Source organism: Taudactylus pleione, unplaced genomic scaffold, assembly GCF_031769625.1.
Source record: "Taudactylus pleione unplaced genomic scaffold, aTauple2 ptg000336l, whole genome shotgun sequence".
NCBI classification, from domain to species: domain Eukaryota; kingdom Metazoa; phylum Chordata; class Amphibia; order Anura; family Myobatrachidae; genus Taudactylus; species Taudactylus pleione.
This window is the reverse complement of record NW_028284737.1, coordinates 3,783,916-3,811,610: the sequence shown is the minus strand read 5'-3', so window position 1 is coordinate 3,811,610 and position 27,695 is coordinate 3,783,916. Positions and strand designations below refer to the sequence as shown.

General features: G+C 39.5%; 1 protein-coding gene across 1 annotated transcript in view; it reads left to right on the top strand.

The window, feature by feature from the left end:
* AP3B1 (adaptor related protein complex 3 subunit beta 1) overlaps positions 1 to 6,856 on the top strand; it is a 249,412-nt gene extending 242,556 nt beyond the window's left edge. The window contains exon 27 of the mRNA XM_088443910.1: positions 6,132 to 6,856. Within this exon, the coding sequence (XP_088300036.1) occupies positions 6,132 to 6,285 (154 nt within the window). The 3' untranslated portion in view covers positions 6,286 to 6,856. The remainder of the gene's footprint in view (positions 1 to 6,131) is intronic.
* The last annotated feature ends 20,839 nt before the right edge of the window (positions 6,857 to 27,695 follow it).

Sequence of the window (27,695 nt, the reverse complement as noted above, 5' to 3'; positions counted from 1 at the left end):
TTGTTATACTGCCTTCTGCAATAAGGGCTGTGACTATGTCCAAAAATATTTCCAGTTTCCACATTTTTGTTCCTAACAATTGATCTATAACATAACAACATAATTAGACAAAAAGCAGCCGTACGGTTCCTTCAGATGCCTATGTATGTAGGAACTGTATTATCTTTTTAACACTCCTATTAAAGATGATTGCTATTTAGCGTCACACAGTTTATGTTCACAGTTTAATTTAATACTCCATGACCTGATGAAGACAGCAGGCTTCTTGTTGGTCCACATAATCAAAACGTTGACATTACTCAATTGTTTTGTATTATATTGGGTAGATTTCTTTTAATAGCATCCTTGCATTTTTAGTATTGTACAGTTTTCAGAAAATAAATAGTTAGTATATACTGTGTGCATATTATTAATTTTATACTAAACGGTTATTTAGGTTCGTCTGATTTTAATTTAATCATTTGACATTGGCAGTTGCATTCTATTTCTTACCACTAGGGGTCAGCACAGCTACAACATCAGCAACTGATAATTTAATAGATACAAAAGATTTCCTCGAAATAAAGCATAGGCCCTTTTTCAGCAAATAGTTTCTAAGTGCTTGCAGTGTGAACCGCTACAAAGACAACATTAAAGCTATTTTTACTATCAATTTGGATTATTAAACTAAATTAAATGCTGTGATTGGTCAATTTTAATGACAGAGTATAAATGAAGTAGTTCACAAGAATAAAATTAAACTTGAAATGTTTTTTTTTCTTTGTTTTTAAAATATTATAAATCCTATGCATTTGTTAATGTCAGTTGGATATGGCCGGTTTAAATTCAAAATGTTATATGTGATGAATGACTATAAATGTGTAATAGCAAATGATTGAAATTATACCATATATAGATAACATTTAATCAGTCTGCAAGGTGCCCCTCTAGTGAGGTAAGCTGGGAACACACTATGCATTGTAACAAACCATGCAACGGTTGTCCCTATGCAATCTTTACACTATGGGCCTGATTCAGAGATAGAGGCTAATGCATTTTTCACGCAGATCGAGCGATTGTTTGCCATTGAGCATGCATTGCTGCGATCGCATTGCGATCACGAAAGCAGAGGAATCCAAAGTGAGCGACAGACTGGCAGCGTTTGGGGATGGTACTAGGGAATGGTCACAAAAACACAGACGTGCCTGTCCGTATAAACGCCGTTACATGGGCGTGCGTAAATTAGCCACTGCAATTGCATACGCAGCTCTGCGTGTCAGAAGAGCACCCAAGGTTGCAGCAGTACTGACCTGACCGGACAGGGTTTGATGGCCGCCGATATGCTTCGTTGTTACCGATGTTTACGTAGGTATGAGTAGTTGCACGCAGGTGAGAAGGCAACAGTGGGCATTTCTATGCTCAGGTGAACTTTGCTTACATTTGCATATTTTCGCAGCTGCTTTGGGTAAGAAAACGCAGTTACGATCGCATTAGCATCCGTCTCTGAATCCAACCCTATGTGCGGTCGTGCGTACACACTATACGAAATGCACCACATCATTCATTGCCTTGTCCCATCTGATGTGCAGCACAGCAGGTGGGAAGTTGCGATTAACAACGGCAGTGAACGGATTACACTCTATACAGTGTGTACAATATGTTGTCCATGTCAGGACAATATATTGGACAATGGATCGTATAGTGTGTACCAAGCTTTAGTTTTACGTTTCCTCATGGAGTGATGTCATACATTTACTACATCATGGAGCATGGAGTGATGTCATACATTCGCTACATCATAGAGCAGAGTGATGTCCATACAATGGCTACATCATGTAGCTTTAAGGGATGGCATACAGTGGCTACATCATGTAGCTTGGAGGGATGGCATACAGTGGCTACATCATGTAGTAGCTTGGAGTGATGGCATACAGTGTCTACATCATGTTGTACAGGCCTGGCCAACCTGTGGCTCTCCAGCTGTTGTGAAACTACAAGTCCCAGCATGCCGTTCCACAGTTTTGCTATTAGGGAATGCTAAAACTCTGGCAAGGCATGCTGGAACTTGTACTTTCACAACAGCTGGAGAGCCACAGGTTGGCCAGGCCTGATGTAGTACCTTGGAGTGATGGCATACAGTGGCTACATCATGTAGTAGCTTGGAGTGATGGCATATAAATAGGCTACATCATGTAGCTTGGAGTGATGGCATACAATGGCTACATCATGTAGTAGCTTGGAGTGATGGCATACAGTGGCTACATCATGTAGTAGCCTGGAGTGATGGCATACAGTGGCTACATCATGTAGCAGCTTGGAGTGATGGCATACAGTGGCTACATCATGTAGTAGCTTGGAGTGATGGCATACAGTGGCTACATCATGTAGTACCTTGGAGTGATGGCATACAGTGGCTAAATCATGTAGTAGCTTGGAGTGATGGCATACAGTGGCTACATCATGTAGTAGCTTGGAGTGATGGCATACAGTGGCTACATCATGTAGTAGCTTGGAGTGATGGCATACAGTGGCTACATCATGTAGTAGCTTGGAGTGATGGCATACAGTGGCTACATCATGTAGTAGCTTGGAGTGATGGCATACAGTGGCTACATCATGTAGCAGCTTGGAGTGATGGCATACAGTGGCTACATCATGTAGCAGCTTGGAGGGATGGCATACAGTGGCTACATCATGTAGCAGCTTGGAGGGATGGCATACAGTGGCTACATAATGTAGTAGCTTGGAGTGATGGCATACAGTGGCTTCATCATGTAGTAGCTTGGAGGGATGGCATACAGTGGCTACATCATGTAGCAGCTTGGAGGGATGGCATACAATGGCTACATCATGTAGCAGCTTGGAGTGATGGCATACAGTGGCTTCATCATGTAGCAGCTTGGAGTGATGGCATACAGTGGCTACATCATGTAGCAGCTTGGAGTGATGGCATACAGTGGCTTCATCATGTAGCAGCTTGGAGTGATGGCATACAGTGGCTACATCATGTACTGTAGCATGGATTGATGTCATATAATGGGTACATCATGTACTGTAGCATGGATGGATGTCATATAATGGGTGTTTGATACTGAGTTCATTTGAACAGGAACAGATCACATGAGCATTGGTGATCCATACATTTTGCTACACATAGTAACATTGAATATGTGCAGCATTATTTGGCATGTCATTGTAATATATGTTGTTGTTATGCATTATTTTGATTATATAAATAAACTCTGTTCAGTATTATTTGACTCAGAATCTGAATGTGCCATTAATATTTCCAACAGGCGAATGGCTATAGTCACATACCTAATCAGTACTTCCGTTTTTGCCTTTAGCATGTGTTTTGTGCTTTGTTTTGTTAGTGATGTTAGGCTATGGTTTCTTGCATGTTTGATAACTTTTCACTAATTATTTTTATACTGATAGGGCAGGGCTGTGCTTCGCCTCATTGTCTTCTTTGCTAATAGGATTCTGTCTGCTTCAGCAATCAGTAATTGAAGGCTTCATGTATGGAGGCAAAGTTTTAGCAATGTAGCTCATTGTCGCAGCTTCTGGTGACTGCGCAAATGAGGATAAAGGAAAAATAGCTGCAGGATAGAAGAAAATCAGAAGGCAATAAAACCTGTACATTACAGGAAAGCTACTAGCTACAATAGGATTATACAGTATTCGTACATTATATTTATGCCATATAACTTTACATTCCATCAATGGAGTTCATTAAACAATCCATTTTTATTTATTTATTTATTTTTAAAGTGTTAATTTTGCATAAATATTTAAAATGTGATTATATGCCTGCATCAATTAAAATAAAGCATTATGTATTTATGTTGTTCATTGGTACAAGTAATGTATCCATGGAGTACAGAGCAAGACATTTAAGCTAGAATCCCATTACAGTTCAGCAAGGTGTAGAAACAAAGCTGTGAATGAAATAAATGACAAGAAGACCTTGCCTATTGTATTGCTTGGTAAAAAAAAATCTCTGGTAACTGATTAGGAACTGCCAGTGCGTCCTTTCTGGGGATAAAAGTACATTTAGGAAGCATTCAATCCATGGGGATAATAACATGCCATAGTTAGTATAGGTTTGAGATCTTCAACCAAAGAACTAATTGTGATTAATGCTGTCAAAACAAATAGATAATATATTCACACTCTCCAGAGAGACAACACATACACTAGTGATTTAGCCCCTCTACCAACACATGTTTCATTTATGCTTGGGAGTCCATCCAAAACTGCACAGCATCTTCCTAACAAAGAATAAAACTTCCTGTCTTATCAGCTATTACATAGCCATGCAGAGCCAGGAATACAGTGCTACAGTACATGATCAAAGTATGAGCATGTAACTGTACAAAGTAATAGATAAGCTTGGAAAAATCGAAAGGCTTTTTAGCATATTACAACACAGGTACTAGATAAATCAGTCTGTAATTCTGCGCAACAATGACGTGGTGTTAACTCATTTGCGTACTCTTTTGCCACCACCGTGCTTTTTAGTGTGTGTGTGTGTGTATGTATGTATATATATATATATATATATATATGTGTGTGTGTGTATATATATATATATATATATATGTGTATATATATATATATATATATATATACACACACACACACACACACACAAAATCCAATTGTAAAGCACAATATAAGTTATTGTTAATAGACATCCTTCCTTTAAGTAGTGAGGAGAACTACCAGAATGCTAATATCTCCAGTCAGCATTGTATTTCAGAATAGAGTTCTGTAGTGAAGATATCCTTTGACCATGATATTTTAGTAACCATTCGCTATGTCCAACTTAATATCACAACCGTTAATCACTAGAAACACAAACAGTATTGTGACATACAAATCAAAGAAAATGAATTTGCTGCACTTCAACTAGATGAAAATTTACCTGCTACTTAATTTCTTTATTTGCAGGTTTATTTTTATATATATATACACGCATAAAATATATATTACTAATATATATATATTATTAAAAATGAATACAAATTAAAAAATAAGCGGAAAGGCTGGCTTGGTGTGGAAGAGGAATAAATATTGATCTTAATGCTTTTATAATAAAGTAAATAGCAATGATTACATATAAACTGGTTAACAAGATTCAAATGACATGTTCTGCTTCCCTAACTAGTGTAATGCGTTGAGGTTTTGATGTGATTAAAAAATAAATAAATAAAAAAGAAATTACTTTTCATTTAGAGAGAATCTGTTTCCTGCTTAAGTGGCTAATATTTTAATTAAGTCTAGTGTGAAGTTTTTTTTTGAGTATCTCTGATAAACTCTTCTTTATGTTGATGGTAATTAAACAGATCCCTACAGACCACAGTATTCGCTGTGAAGGGCTAATTGTCAGACAGGAGACACTGTCCAGTTGGTTTGCTATTGAGTAGCCAGAGCGGTGCTGTCAGTAGAGCAGTTTTATTATTTTTGTATTGTTCGCTGTTGTCAGGGCTAACTGCCTGCTTTTGTGGCTGGAGATGTTTCACAAATTCAGGCAGATGGCTCCGATTGAGACACGTGTCATTTAGAAAGGAAAGAGGGGAAAGGCCTCCAGAGAGGGGGTCAGCGCTGGTCACGGACCTGCTCCTGTAGTTGTTAGTGTCTTCAAAAGACCATGTGCAGCAAGTTTATTGTTCTCAAGTTAGCAGGAGAAAGAGGGGTCTTACTTTGCATGTTGTTATCCGATCAAGGCTGCAGCTTTCTTGTTCTCGCTCTGCACTTGCTGTGCTGGCAGAATGAATTAGCAGGGTTGACAGAAGTTCTTTGTACCTAAGCTGGCTTTTCAGTCAATTGCAGGGCACAAAAGGACAGTTTTGCTTCTAATTGCATGTAATTAGGAGGGGTTTTGTGTCTCGGAATTTTTCAGCAGTGTACTCACATTCACACAATACAAACTTATTTGTGCATATTAACACAAATAAACACTCATTGTGTATGGTGTTTAGAGGATGCATCCAGGATGTGTTGGGCTTAATGTGCAGTAGTGGTCTGTTTTGCATGGTCTTACTTTATAAATGCTTAATAAATACAAGAATAATACAAGCCATTGATAAATTGCTAGTGTGTACAGAAGCTATGATCTCTCTACTATTTTTTTATTTTTTATGTTGCAGGTTTGCAGCAAAGACTGTGCACAGTGGGTCATTGATGCTGGTCACAGTGGAGCTGAAGGAAGCCTCTACAGCACAGCTCATCATAAACACTGAGAAGACGGTGATTGGTTCTATTCTGCTGCGGGAGCTGAAGCCTGTCCTGTCCCAAGGGTAGCCAGCTTACATCTGGACTTCAGAATCTGGCACAAAACAAAAGTGCCTGGCATCCACTACTGCTGCCTTTCATTTATAATAATAGCCTTTCCATCTGGCAGTAGTGGGAAGAATACACTCTGGACAATCTTGTCTCCTGCCTCAGAATGATAGTGGAGCTTGTGCTAACCAAAGATCATACGTTTTTCTGTCGGTTATCTCTGCTTTTAAACACATTCTCCATTTGTTACATTTGCTGGATGTCATCTCCAAACATTTTTTGGTTTTCATGTTTTTTTTAATACCAGTCATGTGCCTACTGGAGTCCAGTAAGGGATGGTTTTGCAGTGTTAGACTGGAGTGGAGTTGTACTGAAGAGGTGGTGATTGCTTAATGTATACGTTTCATATCCTTTTTTTTTTTTAATTTTGTGATATTGGACCTTCATCGCCAACCATTTTATAAGTGTAAAAAATCATTCCTCTCTTTTCACATTCTTACTGCACAGGCTGCCCAAGTAATTATTTCTTGTATGAATGAAACACAATATTTCTGTGTATGTATAATAGCCAAATAAAACATTTCAAGAGTTCTACCATGGTGACAATTTATATAGCCGATCTTTATATTTTTATATATATACATATATATATATATATATATATATATATATATATATATATAGCATAAAGAACTCTGCTTGATGCAAGAAATACATGCATAATTGAGGCGGCACTCAGGGATTAAATAATGTTTGTGGATAACACATCGGTATCATCTGCATCTTTTTCTTAATCCCCGAGTGCCGCCTCAATTCTGCCTCATATATATCATTCACTTCCAATCTCCATAGTAAGCTGCATGCGCCAATGTGGTTATGTTTCTTGGAGTTTGCATGTTTTCAGTCTAAATTAAGAAAGTGATGAAGAGCAGTGTGCTGAGGTAAGAGAGCCTCGTTGATATACTAGTTATACTGTAGGTCGCCTAAAAGCAAGAGAGCAAGGATATTGGTTTAACCTACAAAATGGCTGCCTTATCTCTGTGATTACAAGTATTCTTTTAATAAAAATAGTACTTGCCCTGTTATAGTTTGGTACAACAACAAGTTGGAGAACCTACACAGCTTTCTAATTGTGGGTCATATGGAACAGCGTAATTAAATTAAATTCAGATATAACCTGATATGAACCTGGCATTAATGTAAAATTTACCTCAACAATAAATTGATTCACAACAAAAACATGAAGAATCACATCAGATATAAGTTTGTCATTTAACAAAATGCAAGTTTAATGTGCCTGGTTAGATGGACACTGTACATGTGGTTTTATGATAACCATATGTGAATGTGTATGCAGCCATCTCCCAACCCCCAAAAAAATAATTAAATCATGATAAGGTGCCAGCCAATCAGCTCCTAACTGCCATCTCACAGGCTGTGTTTGAAAAATGACAGTTGGGAGCTGATTGGCTGCCACCTTATCACTTGTCACTTCTCCTAACACTGCTTAGTAAATAGATCCCTAATTTTGTTTACTGTAAAAGGACTCAAGGCACTTTACAGAAATAATGAACATAATACAGATGTTTAGATTTCCAGAAAATACAGAAACCATGAGGTGAGGCCGCCAGGTCCAAGGAGTATTCTAATAAACATCTACAGCTGTAATCCGTGCAGTGTGTGCCGGCTTCACTCAGTGCCTCTAGACCTACTTCACAATTTTGCTTTTACCAAAAACCATAGCCTAGCCCTATGTATTCAGCAATGTGTCTACTGCAAGCAAGAAAAAAAGGCTAACTTTTTTTCTTTTTTTAATTGCCACAAAAAACTACAAATAAACTGCTTCAAAGTATGCCGTCGCCAGTGTACAGCACAGTAGCCTCAGCCCTCTCTGGGTTGAACCAACATTGGGCTTACCCATTAACCATGAACTAAAGGTGTCGCTGAGTGCTTCATGCCTAATTTAGATCACTATTTCGTAATTAATGGGTACTCTGCATTCTCAAGTATACAGTATTAGTTTAAGTTACAAAATGGCTGCCTCATCCCTCTGATGAAAAGTACGCTTAAAAAAAAAAAAAAAGATATATATAAATAATCACTTGCCCCGGAATAGCTTGGTACAACTACAAAAAGTTTGAGAACCTACACAGTTTTCTAATTGAACCTAATTGTGGTTCATATGGAACAGCGTAATTAAGTGAAACATGTTATTAGATGATTGAGATTCTGGAATGAATTGTGTTCTGCGGGTTGTTTCTCGGCGCCTCCATCAGGGAGTTGCTTTCAGTGGAGTGCAGCTGCTGTGTTTGATTTACGCTGCTGCGGCTGTGGCTGGTCATAAATAAATCCTCTTATATAGTTGTTATGAACACCTGTTAGATCATCTGTCAGCAAAGCAATGTTCACATTTATCATGGTGCGGTGTTTATTCCCCCTCATTCCATTTCAAACTGACTCGGGCTGTACCAGCAGCTCACTATTACCCCATCATAATTGCTCATTTCCTCTCTGTGATACAACTTGCAGATAAAAGATCTCACTACATGGCCAAATTTCATAGATAACAGAGCAACTCTGTGCAGTAAAAGTTTGTTTGTTATCATTTGTCACAGTTATTCTATAAATCAAATCGAATCACTGGATCAGGCGTTACCATCAGGCCAGACATGGAAAATGTCCTTTCCTTGGATTTCAAATTGTCTGCTTATAGCTCTCCCAATCTGTTTTATCAGTCATTCAAGGGAATAAAAAAAGATCTATAGGAACACATAACAAGTTGTTCTACCATTTGGCAGACATTTCTTTTTATCTCGCTTACTTCATGAGATCACCTAGTTCAACTCTCAATTTCGTTGGTTTAAATCACTAAGGACATTAAAACTAGAAATGGCGAACATAATTCTTAAGACATAAAGATGTTTAATTGCAAGTATTTGACACATCTGAAGCAGATTCATAGAAATGACTGATAATATTTTATACACACATCATCTGCTCTAAAGCTTTAATCTGTTGAGCCCTCGTGGAGAGGGCTGTATAGTGGATAAATGATTAAAAAATATTTTTGCTGTATGATATGTAACGACTTTTGTGCCATTTGAAACTATCTGATGTACTGTATTTATATACTGTAAGTTTGGCTATTGTGTAGCAGGTTTTTTAATATGTACGCCCTGAATCCTTGAGTTGTTCCTGGGCTCAGCCGAATCATAAGCGATTTTGGTAAAATCCAGGTTCTGCCACAATTGGCCTACCGTATCTTGGTTTTATCATGAATTTAGTGCGTTGGACACAGAATTATTGAGCTAAAAATAAAGAAAATTATCCTCCTACTTACTACCATTTGATTTTGATATAAATGGTCCTGGACTAAATTGTCATCTTACTGTAATAATATGGTTTTGGCGCATTACTGCTTGCTGATAAAGTAGCGATTTCTAGCAACCGTACTAAATTTACCTCAAGGTAGGGAGTTGTTATAGTTGTGAAAACAAATGGCAGGTTTCTGCTGACCTATTGACTAAGTCCTTTATCACATGACCAAGTCCCATACAATAACCATACATGCTGTTATTATACTATGAAAAGGTTACACCAGTAGAACGGTATTTCCCTGTATTGTCCCTGCACTTTCTGTCTGAGGTTTGTACGAGAGAAAAGCTCAGGAATTTATGCGAGTTGTGAACTCATTGCCTGGCGCTATGATGAAGAATTTGATGGTAATGCAATCCCCTGGTAAAATAAAAAACGGAGTGTAAAAGCTGAAGGAACAGGGCAGTAGAAGGGTTTATGGTTGACATTATACTTGAGAGTTGGTTCTAATTCAAGTTACATTCTCCGTGGCTATTATGTAGCTCATAAATTCAATAAAATGTTTTACTGTTACTATAAAAAATGACAGGAGGGGGTTTTATGTTGTAAGTTTAGTCAGTAGCTCTCTGGCTTGTAGAAGATTTCTCTGCCCATTATACCATTAATGCAGAGCTCTGCAGGGCTGGGTCCTCCATTACATCCGTACACCATACTATATTTTAGGTAACTTTATGTAAACAGCTTTGCCGGATGGTGTTCAAATATTTTAATGTTGTCTTCTATCCTCGAAGATATATTGGTGGCAATTGTTCTTCCGGGGTCTTATTAATATTAAATAAGTAATATTTATTCTCGATAATGTCTCGTAAATTATATAGGGAGTAAAATGCCCCATACAGTAAATTACAAGGCTATTAGAAGTCACGAGGGAGTTCTCGGATAGTGCAGAGCCAAAAGTCTGCCGGCGGAGGTGGCTCATTAGGTCTTGTGTTACATGTCTGCATTTTTATAAACAAAGCTTTAGGATACAAAATACATATTTTGGTTTGTTAGAACTAAAAAGTGAATTAAAGATAAAACTTCTATAGAGCTTTTACATATATACACATGAGCAGATATAGAAGTGTGTGTGTGTGTATATATATATATATATATATATATATGTGTGTGTGTATATACATCCACGCGTGTATATAGTATATATGTATGAAGAAATTAATTTTACCCACTGTAAAATGATTATACTTAGGTAACAATAACATACACATTTTCATTAAAAGGTTTCCAATATTCACGGATTTATTACAGCTATTTTTGTATACGTATTAATATTCGTAATATGATGTGGGTCTGGAGAGTTACTAAATTTCCCATAGAAAACCATATTGGCCATCCATTATGTTATCTAAAAGGCTTCATGAGCTTAATTAAAAGTAAGCAAGAATGATATTGATTAAAATTACATTGTAATTGAAAATAAGTTAATTTTTAATTTTGTATTTTTGGAGCATGGTTTTTTTTGTTTTTAAGGTTTTTTTTTTTTAATAAGCTGCACCCATTTGTGTGTGAAACAACCTTATACCTGCTAGAGAAAACAGTAATAGATGATGATTTATTATTTGTACATATATGATTAGGCATTAATATGCCATATGAATGTTTTCCATTTAATTTATTAGCCCTCTTTTTCAGCTACTATTTCAGCCGTGAACACGTGGTGTGCAGGTGAAGGTTTATAAATCAACATTAAAAACATTTTACCAGTGTCAAATATTTTCCATGAAAGGAATCATCCTTCAGAAATGAACAAGTTGTTAATTATAAGGGGATTGATTATACAGCTATGGCGCAAATTTTGTTTAACATGTAATTCTGGAACTTATTTGGATATAGCAATATATTACGGATCATAAAGGTTTGTGGGTACTGTTTTAGTCTCTGTATGGTTAATGTCCTCACAGTGACCAAAATTATACAAAAGGACTAGGGCATTGTGGGTAAAGCAAATTCCTTGGCTTCCCTTTGCCCTACCTACTGGGTTTTTAGAGCACAATACCAACTTCTGCTGTCGCAGATCGCCCACACTCAGACAGGTCTGTTCTGACAGATCATGTAAATGACTTTTCCCATGAAGTGTAGTCTAGCGTTCTCCCTGACCATTTCTTCTCATTATTCTAGTACAGCTGTGTTCTAAATGAAAAGAATAGTGATGTGCAGCCACTGTAACTGTGCCAGCAGTATCCCACACATCTGGACTGGGATAAAATAAATAAGTTGTGCCAAGAACACATTGCGCTCACTAAAGTTACCTTGCAATAGTCCTGCAATCTTTTGGCTTTCCATTTTTTGTGTAACATCAACTCCCATAATGCTGGGATATGTTATACTTTGGCTGTAGTAACTAATAGTGTTCTAAGTAGATTTTATTTAAACCCATAAGACTTTTTATCATCCACATCATTAACATGATTTGTATTAATCTGATAATTAATTAATCATTTAAAGTCATTTAGCAAATACTGAACAGTTAATTCCGTGTTACATTTGTGTTGGGATACAGTCATGTTGGGGTCTCAGAATTAGGAGTTGTAGAATTATAAAATAATAAGATTAAAAATAAAAGGTACAGAATTTATTCGTCCGTCCGTCCCCCCCCCAAAAAAAAAAGAAAAATCTGGGGGCCTGCAAATGGCATGTTTTAGTGTGGCCTCTTCCCAGATTACAGGCTGATAACATTGGCTATTATTGTACATTCTCTTGTGACAAGAAGATTTTCTGCTTTTCCACGAGGAAGCCGCACAAGATGATGGGACTGTTAATTTCAGCATTTCATGGTGCCTGTCACCGGCCTGAAGAGGAGGAAGAGGTGGGCTTCAGCAGGGGAAGCACCCGTCTATACAGAACACTTCTTATTAGTGTGCTGGTCTCTGAGAGCAGCCAGGGAGTGACAAGCTGGCAAAGCCAGGACCGGCACAGTGTGACAGGCGAAGGCAGCCGGCCCTATTGTCTGCCCTTGATGAGCATAGAGAATGTGAGGGGCACATCAGTATTCAAATAGTCTTCATTTTCTCTGCCATTCAGCTGCCGAGCTGCAGCCCTACATTTCCTCATACACAGATGTATTCCGACTGCATACAAAGTGCCTTTAAATGTAACTCTGATAACTTCTTTCCGTGCTCTCATTTTGGACACGATTTTTGGATGCAATATGCGCAGTTCAATTTTCCCAAGTCTGTCAAATTTACTTTTTCTTTATTTGCTTTTGAAGGGAGATTTACTGAATAAAGAGCCTCTGTAATGCAGTAAGTATGTGTCCTAGGTGCAGGCAGCTCGTTAAATAATATAATCATGAAATTGTTACCATAAGATTATATTAAAATACCCAATCTATGTATACAGCATATGTATGTGTGTAGAAAAATATATATACATATATATTTACAGTATATATAGTAGAGAGATTAAGGTAATTGATACGTTTTACTGATGTACAGAATGTGTATAGTAGCAAAAAATAATAAATGTTGGCAAGTGTTAGCACAACCCCTACAGGACACTAAGATGTTAGCACAACCCCTACAGGACACTAAGATGTTAGCACAACCCCTACAGGACACTAAGATGTTAGCACAACCCCTACAGGACACTAAGATGTTAGCACAACCCCTACAGGACACTAAGATGTTAGCACAGCCCCTGCAGGACACGAAGATGTTAGCACAACCCCTACAGGACACTAAGATGTTAGCACAACCCCTGCAGGACACTAAGATGTTAGCACAACCCCTGCAGGACACTAAGATGTTAGCACAACCCCTGCAGGACACTAAGATGTTAGCACAACCCCTGCAGGACACTAAGATGTTAGCACAACCCCTGCAGGACACTAAGATGTTAGCACAACCCCTGCAGGACACTAAGATGTTAGCACAACCCCTGCAGGACACTAAGATGTTAGCACAACCCCTGCAGGACACTAAGATGTTAGCACAACCCCTGCAGGACACTAAGATGTTAGCACAGCCCCTGCAGGACACTAAGATGTTAGCACAACCCCTACAGGACACTAAGATGTTAGCACAACCCCTACAGGACACTAAGATGTTAGCACAACCCCTGCAGAACACTAAGATGTTAGCACAGCCCCTGCAAGACACGAAGATGTTAGCACAACCCCTACAGGACACTAAGATATTAGCACAACCCCTGCAGGACACTAAGGGCCTGATTTACTACCGTACGCAACTGCGAATACGCACGCAATCTGCCGATAGTTTTATACTGCGCATGCATACACATTTAAGTGCGCAAACTGGCCGCTGCGATGGGGACTGCAATCGCAGCGGCTTCACAGACCCATTGCTGAGTGATTGACAGGAAGTACCGTTGTGGGTGGTAATGAGGGAGTGGTCGGGGAAACGTGGGCGTGCCAGTGCATTCGCACGCTGTTGCAGGGGCGTGCACAAATTATCCGCTGCAATGCCATACACTGTGTGAGGTCTCATAGCGTGCATGGAAGTTAGCACTTTCTGAGTAAGGTCTGGGCTTGTGCGAGTGTGTATATGGGTTCGATGTTACTGATTATTTCGCTATATTGCTAAATATACGGATGTGAGTAAGGGGAAGTGGGCGTCCTTATGTTAGGTTGCAATGAGAATGCAATTATTTGCATATCACCGCTGATATTAGCAACTGAGTGCAGGATAGCGATCCTTGCTGAATCAGGCCCTAAAACTTTGCACAACTCCTTCAGGACACAAATTTAAATATGAAATTCTACAAGATTATCTACACATTTACTACACAGTCGAGTCACATTTGATGTCTGCAGCGCGTAGCTCATGAAGTACGTCACGTGCCGTGCGCTGTGTTGGTAGGTATTTAAGGTGTGTGCTATGCCATCTGCACACATATCACTCGTTGCTGTCATGGGTAAAAGGCACGATTTATCCGAGTAGCAATTTGGGTTGATTTTTGGCTTTCAGGCCAAGGGTGGCAGTAATTCTGAAACAGTGCAGTTTGTGAACTGCTCGCGTGCTGCTGTAGTGAAAGCGTATCGTAACTGGACAAATGGCACCATTGCGAATAACCGACGTGTAAACTGCGGAGCACCACGTGCCATTAATGTGAGAGGTGAACGTCGGCTACGAAGGTGCGTGAGGACCGACCGAAACTACAGTGGAGCAGCTCAACGTCAAAATAAACCTATGGGGTCCACCAGACGTGTGTCTAAAACGACAGTTCAGCGAACCCTGCTGCGTATGGGGTTCCGAAGCAAACTGTCACTGCTTCTATGCTAACGAAGGTGCATCGCGGAAAAGGCTTAAATTTTCACGCCTGTATCGGAATTAGACCTTCGCTGATTGGCGAAGGGTTGCCTCCTCCGATGAGTCATGTTTTCTGCTTCATCGAACGGATGGATGTTGGCATGTCAGGTGAGAAACATCGGAGAACAAACATCCTGCAACCATTGCTGGAAGAACACAAGCTGGTGGTGGCAGCGTTATGGTCTGGGGAATGTTTTCATGGCATTCTCTGGGCCCACTCATCCATGTGGATGGCACACTCAACCAATTTGGTTATGATATCCATCCTTGCAGAGCACGTACACCCATTTATGCTGATTGTCTTCCCTGAGGCGGATGGGATCTTCCAGCAAGACAATTCGACATGTCGCACAGCTAGAAATGTCCAACAGTGGTTGTATGAGCACAACCAAGACTTCCAAGCACTTCCCTGGCCCCCTAATTCCCCAGATTTTAACCAAATGGGGCATCTGTGGGACCATCTCGATCCGTTGTGTTTGCTCTATGGATACTCCACCATGCACACTCGAACAGCTGTGGGATGCACTGCAGTCAGCATTGCTCCATATACCTGTGCCAACCTACCAGCACCTTATTGAGTCACCCCCAGCCCGTCTAGCTGCTGTCCGTGCTGCACATGGCGATTACTGGTTGTCATAATAATGTGACTCGACTGTGTATTTTATTGTAAAATATTATCAGATTTAAATAAAAATAATAATGTGGCATGTACAATAGTTTAGTAGTTTGGGCACCCTTCCAATTGGTTCAGTTATACCCCCCCCCCCCCCCACTTTCTTTTTGTATGACTTATAAACTGATGCCTTCTATAGGCCTTAAATTATGCCACATGAATTCAGTGCCAGAGTTGGATGAATCCTCTTAACTCTTGTAGCCTTATAGAATGTTGGGCGTAAACAACTGGTGCAAGTGAAAGATAACTGACTAAAGTATGATCCAATATCTGAATTCTTTAGGCTTTCCCCTGACAGAAACATAATAGAAAATGGAAGTCAAAGCAAGATCTAAAAGCTGGTTAGATATCATTATCAATTCTTTTTAAATTGCCTCGAGGAAAAATAAGATATTGTTGAGGTTGATGAAGAAGGTGCAGATGTGATACTGTAGCATGGAAAAGAGTTACTCATATATCATTGTAATGTACCTGCAGAAGTGGTTTCTGGACACTGGAGTAGTGGTCCCTAGCCGTATAGTACAATGTTGCTTGCACAAAAAAATCTGCACGGAAGGATTCTCAGAAGTGACCTCTCCTGTGACACCATCACAAATGTCAACTTCTAAAATTTCAAATTAATATATTTAAATACGCCAGTATCTTTTTAGGAATACAGTGCTATGAACTTATATTTTATTTTTTGACCACAACTATCAAAACATAAATTTGGAAACAAGATACCTACCTTGCCAACTGTTAAGCATGGGGATAGATATTTTATACTTTGAGGTTATGTTTCAACCAATGCCACAGGAATATGGTATTAATATCAACAAATCCTTAGAAGATTACAGACCATGCATGTTGTAGAGCAGGAGTTCTCAACCTCATCCCTCAAGTTTTCCCAACAGGTCATGTTTTGAGGATTTCTGTCTGGAAGCAGGTGGCATAACCCAACAAAATAGATTAACTCACCTGTGAATGACAAAACATGACCCGTTGGTGGTACTGGAGCTGAAAACCCGTGGTGTCGATAGATGTTCCAGTCTGCATGTTTGCAGAAATCAGGCCATTATTAATCTTCTGCATGCCCTGTAATTTATTTATAAAGCTTTTTCTAGCTGTTTGTGAGCCAGCAGCTAGGCTGTAGAAATTTTGCATGGAATGCATGCCCACAAATGCCATTATCTGGGGGGAGGGGGCTGTACTTTTGAGGAGACTTCAGCACCAGGGCCCAAACTCTGTCTAATAAATGTGATAAATCCAATATTTTTTAAATTCATCTGAGCCTTATCAAGCTGGCTCTTCACACGCTCCCAGTGGTGCTACTGAAACACAGTCATGTCTCTGTAACTAAGGATACAAGTACTACGCTGAAGATTTTGCCTTTATTCATTAGCAATCCGGGGGTAACATTGGTGGAACAATTTCAGGAAAAATACTGCACTTCCTATACTGGTGCTCTCACTCCACCACTGATCGTAAGATTCAGAATTTTTTAGTCTAAAGACGCCAACGCATTAGTAGTTAGTATAAAATATCAACCATGAGAATGACACTATTGCCATTTAGCAGACTTTTTTCCATCAATTAAGAAAGCTAGAAGACACTTTGCTGAGATGGGACACTGGCTTTGTGACATATACTGTACGTAGATTATTTAACTGTATATCCTGTTCATTTGCAAATTTTCTTGGAAGATTCCTGTAAATGCCAGAAAAGCAATGGATTGTAGTGGCCAAGGATGGATTTAGCTTTTCATAAATTTTAACATTCCTCTAGTTATGGCCTTTCACCTTAAAATACTCATGGAGGGGGTGTTTATCCACCAAAATTCTTGTTTGTATATTCCCATCCTCCCATATGGCCTAAGGACCTGGCAGCATATCTAAATAGCTCTAGGGAGATATCATGAATCCACCCTAATCTGATGATAACGACCTAGAACTGTAGGCATCTTTCAGTGAAAGTACAAGGACAGGCCTTAGTTCTCTTCCTGAATGTCAGAATGCCTCTCCAGCCCTTCCCAGTTATCAGAGTAAATCCATACTTCCATCAGGCTCTGCTTTCTGCAGCCTGTATAGATTCCTGTTAGCAGGCCGCGTTTGAGGCTTAAATTCTTTACTACCACCTTGCAAGACCCACAGGAGGAGGAACCACTCTGTGGCCCACCGCCTACACCTGGGTCTAAAGTTTTAACAACACAGTGCTCCGTTACACATACCTGCATTATGAAATGAATCCAGCCACCCCACGAAGAGAATTTACTTTACCTGTATACCCATCTTGCAGAGCCATTCACCAGACTCCCAACATTTTCTCCCTGTGTATTAGGAGAATATTTTCACTCATCCTTGGAGTATCTAACCAGCCTGCCACAATGTATTCTTACTACTGCTAACACAAGTGGAAGTTAATCTTCCCAGCTATACACTTGTTCTATCACATGCTACCATTTATTATTATTATTATTATTATCCTTTATTTATATGGCGCCACAAGTGTTCCGCAGTGCCTTACATAGTACATAGAACTAATAGGTGAAGAAGAAACAAGTAACTTACAGTACATTACAGTGCAGGACAAGGACACAACTTATATACATTGCTGAAATTGTGATTAAAGCACTCACAATAAGCTACCAGGAGTTGGCAGTCACGTGTTAGGTGCCCTAATGGGGAGTAGAGAGTAGAAGAAAATGTAAAGAGAAGCACATGAGGGAAGAGGTCCCTGCTCATGAGAGCTTACATTCTAAGGGGAGGGACAGACAGACAGGCGTGACACAGAAGGGGAAGATAGGAAGGAAAGAGCATGAGGTGGGTTAGGATGAGAGCTGGAAGGCCTTGATGAAGTAATGGGTCTTGAAAGCCCATTTGAAGATTTGTGGAGAGTCTGATGGGGAGAGGGAGAGCATTCCAAAGGTAGGGAGCAGCACGGGCAAAATCTCGGATGCGGCGTTTGGGAGGAAGTAATCAGTTGGCAAGAGAGGCGGCATACATTAGTTGAGCGAAGTGGACGGGCAGGAGTGTGAAGGGGGAGGATTTGGTGAGGGCTTTGTAGGCGAATGTAAGAACCTTGAATTGGCATCTGAAGGGGAAGGGGAGCCAGTGTAGGGCTTGAAGGAGAGGGGAAGCAGATGTAGAACGTCTGGAGAGGAAGATGAGCCGAGCAGCAGCATTAAGAACAGATTGTAGTGGATAGACCACCAGAACAATTACTCCTAAGAGCCATATATTGATGTATCTTTGACTGCAGCCCTCACTGATTATCCAGATCAAAACCCATACATCCATATAATGGTCCAGTCCATTTTAACGCCCACAGCAAAGATTTTCATCCTTAAGACACCATGGCCCATATTCAATTAGCCGTGAAAAGTGTGATTCTACTAAAAAGTATCGCCGATTGCACCTTTTCGCCAGGTGGAAAATTATCTCCGTATTCAATTGTAAACTTTTGCGTACGCGAAAACGCTATGTAATAGGCGAAAAAGATTCGCCTCTGAATAGATGTAGAAAAAAAGTGCAAAATCGCTATTTAGGGGTGCAAAGGTGGGGAAAACACTCAGCACCCTTGGGACAGCCCCCACCTAAACTTCACTTTAGAGACTTTAAACAATGCTTGCACCCATTTCGAAGTACCCCAAATTTGACGGGACTACTTATTTTCACCATTAAAAAAAAGCTTAATGCACCACTTGAGTAAAGACGCTAAATAGAGAATTTACACAACTTCGGGCATGTACATTAATCCCCAATGTTAGTGCATCTTTTAGGGGGTTTCAGGCTGATTTCCCCAATTCTGACAGCACTTTTCGTCTGGTTTGCATTCGCCGGGTTGTGTTTTCGCATATTTTGAAATTGAATACAATGAATAGCAGGGGTGTGCACGAAAAGTTGTCATGGGTAAAATACGCAATGTCTGCAAAGTACGGCATGCGAAAAAGTATCGCGGGTGCATGAATAAGGGCCCATGTGTGACTACCAAAATGTCAGCCTAGGAGAGAAATGGCCCATTTGTTGATAGATGGACCATTATGCCTTTACTTTGCCCTGCAAATTACTTCCAACACAAAGAAACTGACCCAGGAAATACTCAAGATGCACAGAACTCTGGTTCCCCTATCACCTGGAACTTTCCTGGGGAGCCTCTACTGGAATTACCACTGTACGACCATTAACCCATTCAGTTTTACAAACATGTTGGACTTATCCCTTACATGACGTATAGTGCTATGAATAAGTCCCACTTATTTTCTTCATTTATGGGGTTAAAAAAAAAAAGATTGCTATCCCTGCTGGAGCAATAGATCACTTGTGTACATTCTATTCTTCATTCTATTTCCCTGTCCTTGCCACTTAGCTGTATGGGCCCTCTTTGGGCACCCCTGGTTATTGCCTGCAGATTATTTTTGAACAATGGGCAATAATTAACATTGCTGTAGATAGAAGGGCTGGGGGGAGGGTCTACAAGACTCTGCTGTCCACCGGTCCTTGCTCCAATGTAAACGGGGGCACTGCCATTAGAAAAAGTGGGATTCTCTCCATTTAACAACATGACTATTTTTTTATTTTTTTTCTGTTGATCACGTAAACATTGTATTTATGTATATAAAGTGGTATGTGGTTATTTGTACCCCTGGTATTCTCTATGTCCATCTATAGTAATGGGGTACCATTCATGTTGGCAGGCCTATAGACATTCATAAAGGTATGACAATCCCTGCTTTTCAACTGTATACTAAAGTTTTATGTAGTAAAAATCTGAAAGGTGTTAGATACGGTCTATTGTTCCGTTTCTCAAATGTTATGCATTTCCCAATTTTTCTTTGTTTCTAGTGCCTCTTTTGCCTTTGAAAGTATCACTTCTCATATATACACACACAGTGATGTGTGCTTGTTTTGTTCTTCTGGCAACCTCTACACCAGTGATTTTCAACCTTTTTCAACTAGCGGCACACCAAACAAGATTTTAACATTTCTAAGGCACACCATCAGTCCCTCACGGAAAAAGAAAACACACAGTATTGGCCCCCACAGTAAAAAACACTCACAAATTGGCCCCCCACAGGAAAAAGAACAGAAATTGGCCCTAACAGAAAACAAATACATTGCTCCCTACAGAAAAATAAAACAAAATGGTCCCCACAGAAAGAAAATATTCACATTGGGTGGCCCCCACAGAAAAAAAAAAACAATTACATTGCTCCCCCCCAAAAAAAAAAATCCCAATGGCCCCCACAGAAAAAATAAAATGACCAGCTGAGAAGGCTCACTGTCGATCCTGTCCTTTCCCTCATTGGCTGGGGTTGTTCAGTCACACTCAGTGACTGAGCGCACATTGCAAAGCTGGAAGCAGTGTGCAGGAAGGCATGCAACGCGGCATACGTGACCTATGTCATGCCGCCGCGTCTACATAGGTAACGACCCGGGCGCGCCTGAGCCTCCCTGAAGAGCTCAGCACTGCCTCGGCCAGCAGTGCAAGTAAAATCAGCTCTGACTGCACTGACCTCGCGGCACACTAGTGTGCCACGGCACAGTGGTTGAAAAACGCTGCTCTACACTAATGGGGTACGTACATCTGCGAAGTATTGCCCCAATTCCCCATTCTGCCGATGTTGGGGTCTGGTAATCAGAGAAAATCAATATGTTGGAAATCCTCGATTCACTGATCCCAGCCAAAACATTTTTGGTCGGGATTTTTAACATGCTGTTTCTCAGCAAAATGGCGACTGAAACGGAGAATCGAGGCCTTAGATTTATGGCCCGCATAAGACAATCCATATAAATCTGGTACCATTCTTGACCTAAAACTTTGCAGCTAATCAGAAAGGTATCTCTGTACCTGGTCTGTGATGTCCATTGCTATATTATAAGTAGTTGTTGGAGCCAACTGATTTCCAGCAGTTAGATTGATCTATTGCCCTGCATCGAGGGAAGGATATACAAAAAGTTTAGTAACATGATCTACATTGTGAGTATACTTCAGTTGTCTTTTTTAAAGTTTAAATCTGCAACAAAATTTTGTACTAATTTGCGATCTTCATATGAGATTTCAGAAGGTGTCAAAGAAAGTTGTAAGAGTGATTGGGAAATAAAATGTGTAATTCCTCTTTGGGTATTATCCCCTCAGCCAAGGGCAACTCCAGCAGACTTTTAAGATACTTTGGTAGGGACTTTTGAAAACATCTGCTAGTGACCCAATCTGTTTCATAGTGTCTCTGATATAATGATCTCAATCTTGTATTACTACACATCCCACCTTATCCCCTAGGTCAGTGGTTCTCAGGACCCCACATAGGTCACGTTTTCCAGATCACCCAGCAGGTGCACAAGTGTACTCATTACTCACTGACACATTTTAAAAGATCCACAGCGCTAATTATTTCACTTGTGATTCTGTGAGTAGAAGTGGAAAACATGCACTATTTGAGTTTGAGAACCTATGCTTTAGTTTAATGAGCATAACATAATCTCATAATTCTCTCAAAACTGAGAGACAACTTTGCTCCAGAGCAGTAGTTCTCAAACTCGGTCCTCAGGACCCCACACAGGTCACATTTTCCAGATCTCCTGGCAGGTGCACAGATGTATTCATGACTCTCACATTTTAAAAAAGGTGGAGCTAATTTTTTCATTTGTGATTTTGTGAGGAGACCTGGAAAACATGCACTGTTTGGGGTCCTGAGGTCCAAGTTTGAGAACCTGTGCTCTAGAGAAAGTAATTCAGATTTAGGTTCAGTTTAGATATAGTCAAAAAGTGTTTATCCTCCAAAATTCCTGTCTGTATATTCTCCTCCCATATGGTTTCATACAGTCTAAAATTTAGTGCATTTATTCCAGATCGTGTTTCTTTAGATTTAACAAATATGTCAGGTTCCTCATATATCTGTTTTTATTCTACAAACAAGTAAAAAAGATTAGTGTTAGGGACAAAATTCAGACTTATCATTAAGAAGAAGTTGACATTCAAAAATTTCTTGGATGAGTTAATCGTATTTGAGTTGAATTATATTACTATTACATAATTTTATTATTTTCTTTGATATCTCGCTAGGTTTCCTGCCTCCTGTTTTGCCTCTTGTTTGGTGGTTCTGGTAAGTAGATTCTTGAGTTCAGATAACCCCTTTCTAGGAAATAAAAATGTATCATAAGTCTTTATAGATCTTAGATCTTGCTCCCAAACATTATCATGTGGGGCATCAAAACAATACACCCAAACTCCCTGACTATCAAAGAAAATCCCCTTCCCCAGTAAACGTATAATTTTTGGTAAAATTAAGTTTGCTTCCTAAAATTATGGCTATGGGATTCAAATTCAACTTATCCCCTATAACATATAGTATTTCCATCACAGTTTGTTTCAATGTTCCTTTCTTTAGCATTTAACAACTCCTTGATGGTAGTCCATTACATTTTCTTTTATAACCTTTCCATTTTTGTCTTCTGTAAATTTGTAGGTTAATTTCTTAATATTTAGAATTTGCTCTCTTTTCAATGCAGGTATATGTGAGAAACAGTAGGCAGACATATGGCATAATAATGTAAGCTGGGTACACACTGGAGCGATGGGCATTCGTTCCGACATTGAAATGAATGCCCTTGAGCGGGGATTACTCGTCCACGCTAGAATGAGTTAATGAAGGACGGAAAGATCATTGTTCCGTCCTTCATTAGCATACCACAGGGTGCTAGCATTATCGTTAGGTTTAATGTACAGCACATCAAACCTAGTGACCGTCGCTAGCGACCATGGGAGTGCGCAACCACCTGTACACATTGAGCGATATAGGTGATTTGTCGCTACAAAATGGCAAATCGGATGATTCTCGTAACAAACACTGTGGCGTGAGTTGTTTGGTCAAGCTGGCACACTTAAGTATTTTAATAACCTTGCTCGTAAAATGATGCCTAGCTCAGATGACTGTTCTGTATTTAACTATTATTTCAATTGCATTGATTGAATTGTCCAGAAGTCTTAAGGTGCATACACACGGAGCTGAACGGTATTTATGATATCGTTCATATTGTTATCGTTCATATCGTTAATTTTTATGTACTTACCAACCTATCAACGACCAATGATGCTCGTTCCCGCATGGACAATGAAGATATCTTTCATCGTCCATGCATGCAGGCCAACTTGGATGGTATTGTCAACTCTGCCTGTTCAGAGATGTGGCAGGATGATTCACTGAAAGATATCTTTCAAGTCGTTGGTGGTACAGGTAGTACCGTGTGTATGCACCATTAGTCTTTTGCAAACAACGGTTTCCAAATGTATCCTTCCCTAAATCTCTCAATAACACACATACAGTACAAAGGAATGGGATTGTATTGCTGGTGGCTGCATGAACCTGCCTTTCTACATATTTGCTGACTCCTCTTATACATTCAACACATGAAGTTGTATCAAAATATTGTGTCATTGTTTCAATAGCCAACAATCTTCCCTTATTTTTTTTATAATTCAATTGTATTTTAAATAACAAGAAGGAAGGTACAGGAGAATGAAAGGGGGGTGACAAAACAATGGGCAGGGAGGCGCAGAATCTCCTCTTTTATTCAATAGATTTAGACCAGCTCATTTTTGAATACCACAATGTAATCTTTAACATCTGATATTGCTGCTATTATAATACTAAAACTACCAAACTTTTTAAATTACATTTACCTGTTATTTAATGTTATCATAGATAGGAACACTATATATCTTTATCTCTAAATAGATGGATAAGATTTTTTCTATTATTTACACATGGAACAATAGCAATACAATTTTTCCTAATATAGTTTTTGGAAGCGTAAAGGTCTTTCAACATACTGATTGTATTGGAGAAGATGATCCATTATCAACTTATGTGTAAAACCATCATCTACAACAGTCCAACGTCTCTTAATAGGTGCTCCAACATATATAATCTGGAATAAAATTTAGTTTTCGATTGTTGATGTCAATTACCATGTGGTTACCCATACAATGTTTTCAACCCATTCTGCAAGAACAAACAGCAGTATGTTATTTTCAAAGGAAACGCATTAATCAACTAAAATTATTCAGTATACGCATTTTTAAAACTTATATTTTTCATTTCCAGTCATTGTACTAAAATATAGTATTACCTAACATTTGTATAATAACAAATGAAGTCTTTCAATTATCCTCATTTATTATTTTTCATATTTTCATCACAATGTTCCTAAATACCTAATTAACCAATCTCTTAAGGACTATATGCAGTTAGGATTTAATTATGGAAATATTGAATTTTTTTTAAGATTATTATTATTTTGGAAACCGATAAAAAACAGCACAAAGTTTCCTAAAATGTAGTATTTACCTTTAAGAAATAATAGTTTCATGTGACCTATAACAACATAAATCACCTTAAAGAAATAGAGGGGAGGTGTATCAAACCTTCTAATGAGGATAAGAGAACTACCTTGCCGGGAGTACATCCTAGGTATATTCACTAGGAAACAAATCTCTAACTGTAAATTGGCTTAAACATCTTTTAGAGGTTAAAATATCCATAAGAATTTTTTTTTTTTTTTTTAAGTTTTGGGTAGCACATTCTGAAACCAAACTAATCTTAAAATAAAAAATAAATCTTTTCAGCATTTTAGGAAAATATGGTGACATAGCCCACACCATTACAGCGAATATATATAAAAGATGTTCTCAGAATCCCCCCAATGGTTGTCCCTAAAGCATGTCTTCCTTTTGCCGTGATTTCCCGCAATCTTTTCATTCACTAATCACTCTGTCATCTTTGCTTAAATTAACCAACATGATCTTTTTCATATTAAGCACAGTGTGGGCACCAATAATAATAAATTAAACCTTTGACATGTGATATAAAAAACTTTGGAGAGATATTGCCTTCAATGAGCCAAAAATGACAATGACCAGGTGACTCATAACCACGGATGAGGCGATATTGCAATAACCTACAAATTTTATTGTCTTAATTAGGAGTTTATTTTAGGACTGGTCATGGTTAATAATGATACTGTTAAAACCGTATCCACAAATATTGCTTCCCATATTTTGCTCTCGTCTTATCACCACTCCTCCAAAATCTCCACTCCTCTCCTTCCCTGTCCTTCACTTCTCCTCAGTTCACCCTTCAACTGTTCTCCCCTCCCTTTTAATATGTAAGCTCTAACTGGCAGGACCCTCCATCCCAGTGTTTTTCCACTGCACTAACCTTGCTTCCAGTGCTACTGTCCTTTACCTCATAGGCCCCAATTTATTAATGACTGCACTTGCAATGCGATCTGGGCATGATATTACCGCCCATGATCATAGCACCCAAGATGCGATCATAGCGCCCGGATGTATCATCCGGCACATGCATGGACAGGGGCTCCAAAAGGAGTTCTTCCCTGCGATGTGCCCGGAGAGATGCCGGCTAATTATGCGCAGTGTAGCCCATAGGCTACAGCGGCTAACACCATGTTCAGATAGTGTTAGCTGCGGGGGCCAATATCCGGAATGCATCGCATTCCAGATGTTGGTAAAGTTGGCAGCATCGCATCCCTCATAGAAACCTATGGGGGATGCGGCTGCCAGTGGGAATCGCAGCAGGTATCGGAGATGCATGCTGTGGTCTCTCCTTCATTCATTTGGGTGTAACGCAATATTTGCTGTTAACCATGGGCCCCATAGTCCCTTTAAGCAACTTTGACTTTGTGCTTACCCTTCATTTTGTACAGGCTCATTGATTGCTGAACCATTGTCATCCCCCCTATGACTCCCTTCCACTTGACTGCTAAGAAACAGTGAGTCCCCATGCCTGGTCACTAATCCAGTTACTACCTAGTTTGTCAGATCACTGACCCGTATTGTCCAATGAGATGTCATTTTACATTTACTGTACCACTGATGTGTCTGTGTGTATGGAGCCTGTACTGTGCTGCAGAAACTTTGTGGTGCCTGAAAAATAATGTATAATAATAATCTTACTATAACCAGTTATCCTTGTCCTGGGAAAGATGGGCAAAGCCTGGCAACCTACAATATTTAGGAATTCCTCCTTGACAATTTTAATTTTCTCTTTATTATTATAATTTTCCTGATGAAACAACTGACATTGGAGAGATGCTGGGATTTCAAACTCTTAAGTTTTTTATATCTGAGTCACTTATCGATAAGGAAGGGGCTCTTTGTTCTGCTGTTTCACAGCTGCCCTGGCTGCGCACCTCCCTCGTATCGCCCTGTGTTCGTTTTGCTTTGCTGTGAGAACAGTGTTTCAGAATGGGAGCTGTTGGGGGAGTAATTCTGAGAGGGATGCAGTCGAAATCCTGATGCCTGTCATTAGACCTACATCGGGAGCCCGACGCCTGGCATACCGATTGAAGGTAAGCCGGGTGCGGACAGCCGCGGGGGGATTAGGTTAGGGGCTCCCGGGGGGGGGACTTAGGGTTAGGCTAAGGGAAGGGGGGGTTAGGGTTAGGCACCCCTGGTGGGAGGTTAGGGTTAGGCACCCCCCAGGAGACTTATTCAATATGGGAGCGAAAACATCGTTTTTGCGTTAATATCGCACCTATGACGTCATTATCGCAGGTTTTAGTTTTACACCGTATTCAATTTCAAAGACTTTTCGCAGGCTCGAAAAGTTTTTGAAAAAAAACGGGGATAACTTTTCACCACTGAATAGGTGGCGAAAAAAAGTGCAGAATTGGGGTTTAGGGGTGCAGGCTTAAAAAAAATAGCCTGCACCCCTGGGAATGACATTTAAAAGATAACTGTGTCAAAAAAAGTAAAAAAAAAAGTAGGGCCACCCCAAAAATTAATTAAAAAATTGGGATGAAAAAAAAAATGGGAAAAAATTGTTTAAGAATAGGGAAATAGGTTCAGGGCTATTCTGCAAGTATGCGGCAGGTGTTTTCTAGAATAGATTTATAGCGGCAGGTGCACAACAGAATTTTTAAAAACTAGTACCCATTTTCATGTACCCCAAATTTGATGGGACCACTTAAAAAAACGAAAGAAAAAATAACCTAAGTGCTCTTCTGCATCACTTTTTCAATGTCGGGAAAAAAACACCTGCTGCGGCTATTTAAATTCCCGACTTTCATTTGCAGGCTAAAACGGGGGTACCCATAGTGATCCCCCATGTTTTTACAACT